The sequence below is a fragment of the Halyomorpha halys genome, unplaced genomic scaffold, assembly GCF_000696795.3.
Source record: "Halyomorpha halys isolate HHAL.00 unplaced genomic scaffold, Hhal_1.1 Scaffold111.1, whole genome shotgun sequence".
NCBI lineage: Eukaryota > Metazoa > Arthropoda > Insecta > Hemiptera > Pentatomidae > Halyomorpha > Halyomorpha halys.
In genome coordinates, this window is record NW_027109684.1 from 54,525 (window position 1) to 57,958 (window position 3,434).

The window sequence follows — 3,434 nt, forward strand, 5'->3', positions numbered from 1 at the left end:
TAATTATTTATCTTTCAAGTATTTCTAATATGGATGAATTAATTCAACTAACATTAGTTTTTAATGATATTTTGGAAGCACACACACCTAGATCAAATGATTTCTAACTATTACTCTAAAAAGTCTTATTTTGCCTAATAGCAATTTTACAAGCAAATTTAGAACAAAAACTTAGGCATGCAAAGCAACAATTGGGCTCCTTCAATCAAAACTTAGAAAATCAGATTAAATTGATACAGGTAAGAGGTCATAAATTTAGCATCTTTTTTTAATTTAAGATCTTTTCGCGAAGGGATTTTTGAAACTCTTCGGTCAATTTTCAAAATCTTTTTAGTATAACATCTCCTCTACTTGGAAACTTTTTTCCCGCTTATTCCACTTACAGCTTAATCTGTCACTACATTAATGTTTTTTTTTTAATTTTTATTTAGATTAACAATAAATATAATTTATTTTTCAGGAAAACTGGACGACGAAACAAAGCATACGATGAATATGCCTAGATGTGGCGTTAAGGACAAAGGTTTCAGAACTAAAACAAGAAGCAAGCGCTATGCACATCAAGGTATTGTAATAATAACATAACTTACCCCTCAACAGCTAACATGAAATATTAGTGCCATTGATATAACTAAACTATATAACATAACTAAAGAATTAATATTATTATAGCTATATTACAACTACAGTAAATTATTACTGAAGATAATCTTTTTATTAGTCACTGTATCATAAACTATGAGACCAGATTGTAGTGAATACTCATTCAAAGGTCCTTCGAAGCCGAACGGAATATTTACCAATTTAAATCTTTGCAGGAACCAAATGGTCAAACAAAGACCTTACATATAAGATCTCCAAATACCCCAGCCGCTTCCCCAGAAGTCAAACTGATTCGGAATTGAAGAAGGCCTTCAGTGTTTGGTCTGATGTCACACCCCTCACATTTACACAGAGGAGATCTGGTATGTATTGATACAGTATTTATTGATATACGAAATTGAATTGAATTATTGAATTCAAATATATAAATTTAGAAGTTTATTGTTATTAAAAAATAAAATAAAAGTTCGAAAAAAGAAAAATTAGAAGAACTTGAAGTAGAATCATATTTTTAATAAGTATTAGAAGTCATTTTTTTTTAGTTTTAGAAAGTTTAATTTCCTAACGTAAGGATTAAATAGCAAAATTTAATGTTTTTTTTTTTATCAAAATAAATATAGACTACAATACTCATGTGTGAAATCTTGCATTTGATATCGATTATTCATCTCCCTATCATACACGCTTCATAAGCAATATTAGAAAACGAAAGGATACACCTTAAAGAAGAACACGGATATCCATTTCCACATCAGAAAAATGTTTGACAAATGAGACATCTTTAATTTTTTTTTCGTAACAGGCCTTGACTGTACATTAGCATATATAATGGATACCTTGATCCTTAAGATAGTGGAATTGTACTAAGTTGTTACTTATTCCTTTAGATCTTTCGTTGGAAGTAAAGCATTCCTGAATACAGCACAGATCTAGCTTTGCTACACAGCACAGTGGGCAATTAAAAAATTAAAATCTGAAAGAAGTGGAGTATACGTATATACGTAAAAAAAGGCTATAAATCCACTGAACAGAACCGCAAAAAAACCCTTCGATTTTTTTAGAATTACTTTCTACTAAACAATAAAGATAAGGATATTGATCTTTTTCGTTAATCATCGGCTGATTATTAATCTCTACACCAAATTTTAGTGAAACTTGAAATCTGTACACAGGTCCAGTCACCATTGAGATCAGATTCGAGAGTGGAGAGCACGGCGATGGAGGGGTCTTCGATGGACCCGGCGGTACCCTGGCCCATGCCACGTTCCCTTCCAACCAGGGGAGCTATGTGCATTTCGATGATTCCGAGGATTGGACTGTCGATGGTTACTCAGGTGAGGATTAGAATACAGGAAGAACTAAGAACTAATTTTTAACTAAGTTTAATTTCGAGAACTTATTGATGGGTACAGTCTGTAAAAAACAGCACAGTGACAATTAAAATATTTCTGGCATATTGATACACAATGAACAACCTTACATTAGTTACTCTACGATCAACTAAATCCGCACACCTCGTTGCATAGCACCAATGTATAAATATTAAATTTAATGGTATGATTAATAATGTTTAAGAATAGACAACAACTAATATTGTTATTCTGTTGGCAGGAACGAACTTATTTCAAGTAGCAGTGCATGAGTTTGGCCATTCCCTTGGGCTGGCTCATTCCGACAAGGAATCTTCTGTAATGGCACAATACCACAGATATCAACCATATTTCGAACTCGATGAAGACGATATTGCTGGTATCCAGGTATGTATTTACAACCAGATATCTAATTATTTATGGTGATTCAACTATAGTCCATAGACTGTGCCTCCTCAATGCCAAAGTTGGGCGCTTTGCAATCCTTCTTTAGAATCCTTAGATTAGAGTTTCCTATTGGGTATAACATCGCCGGCCCAATATTATCTATTGGTATCAGTTTCACCGAATTTCAAAATCTTCTTTCGCTTACATATTGAAAAACATCTACAAAGTAAGTGAAAGTAGTAAAATGAAGTTCTAATTAACTCACGTATAGGTGTTTCTGCAGAAAAGCAATGTTATCTACTTTTGTTTTGTATTAATTAATTCCACTTAATTAATCTATAATTTAAGCCTTATCTAACAGGTGTCTTGTCTATTCTGGGGTTTCACATTCTAGAACAATTTGCAAACATCAATAATCATTTTAGGATTTTTTCGAATTTTATTATATTATAGTAATTCTTTCTTGTATGAGGGAAATTGATTTATTTAAGCTTATGTTTAAGTTAAAAAATAAATAAGCTTATTCCTACATAATATATGTTTTATTGCTTCATTTTAGAAGAAATTAATAAACAAAATTGTAGACATGAAACGCAACAGATTATCCGATATTACCTATTAACATTAAAAATGTAATTTTTAGGCATTATATGAAAGAAGAAGAAGAGAGGAAACCCCCTATAATCCACCCCAAATACCACAATCACCAGGTGATGGGAATTGCAAAGAAGAAACTGTTGAAAAAGTGATCAACAATGTAAGATTCACGATGAAAACAAGGAACTGTTTTTGGTCCTACTTCTCATGAACTCCATGGAGGAATCGGCTGTATTAATGTCTAGCTAATCACAACCTTCATCTTATCCCGAAGGAAGACAAGTTTCTCCGATAACACCTACCAGTTCTGAAGTGTAAATATAGGGTGTTTTTTTAAGCCCGATAGAACTTGAAATTGTAAAAAATAACACAAAAAATTAAATTGTAATCAAAATTTTTTTTTATTCGAAAGATCAATACGTGACATTAACATTTGAAAATGATTTCGGGCATATGGGCACCGCGGCTGTTCTTGAC

The 3,434-nt window shown here is 32.1% G+C and overlaps 1 protein-coding gene across 1 annotated transcript; it reads left to right on the top strand.

Moving 5' to 3' along the window:
* Window positions 1-467: 467 nt before the first annotated feature.
* On the top strand, window positions 468-3,266 carry LOC106677897 (stromelysin-2). The gene is made up of 5 exons (XM_014416092.3): window positions 468-565; window positions 819-965; window positions 1,776-1,937; window positions 2,215-2,360; window positions 3,004-3,266. Exons 1-5 carry the CDS (start codon window positions 490-492, stop codon window positions 3,166-3,168), a joined length of 696 nt encoding a protein of 231 aa, XP_014271578.1. The 5' UTR covers window positions 468-489; the 3' UTR covers window positions 3,169-3,266.
* The last annotated feature ends 168 nt before the right edge of the window (window positions 3,267-3,434 follow it).

Bases quoted from the DNA above. Each gene is read 5' to 3' on its own strand.
- LOC106677897 (XM_014416092.3), top strand. From the start codon at position 490: ATGAATATGCCTAGATGTGGCGTTAAGGACAAAGGTTTCAGAACTAAA. The intron at 566-818 runs GTATTGTAATAA...AAATCTTTGCAG, and splicing joins CAAGCGCTATGCACATCAAG to GAACCAAATGGTCAAACAAA. The intron at 2,361-3,003 runs GTATGTATTTAC...TGTAATTTTTAG, and splicing joins ACGATATTGCTGGTATCCAG to GCATTATATGAAAGAAGAAG.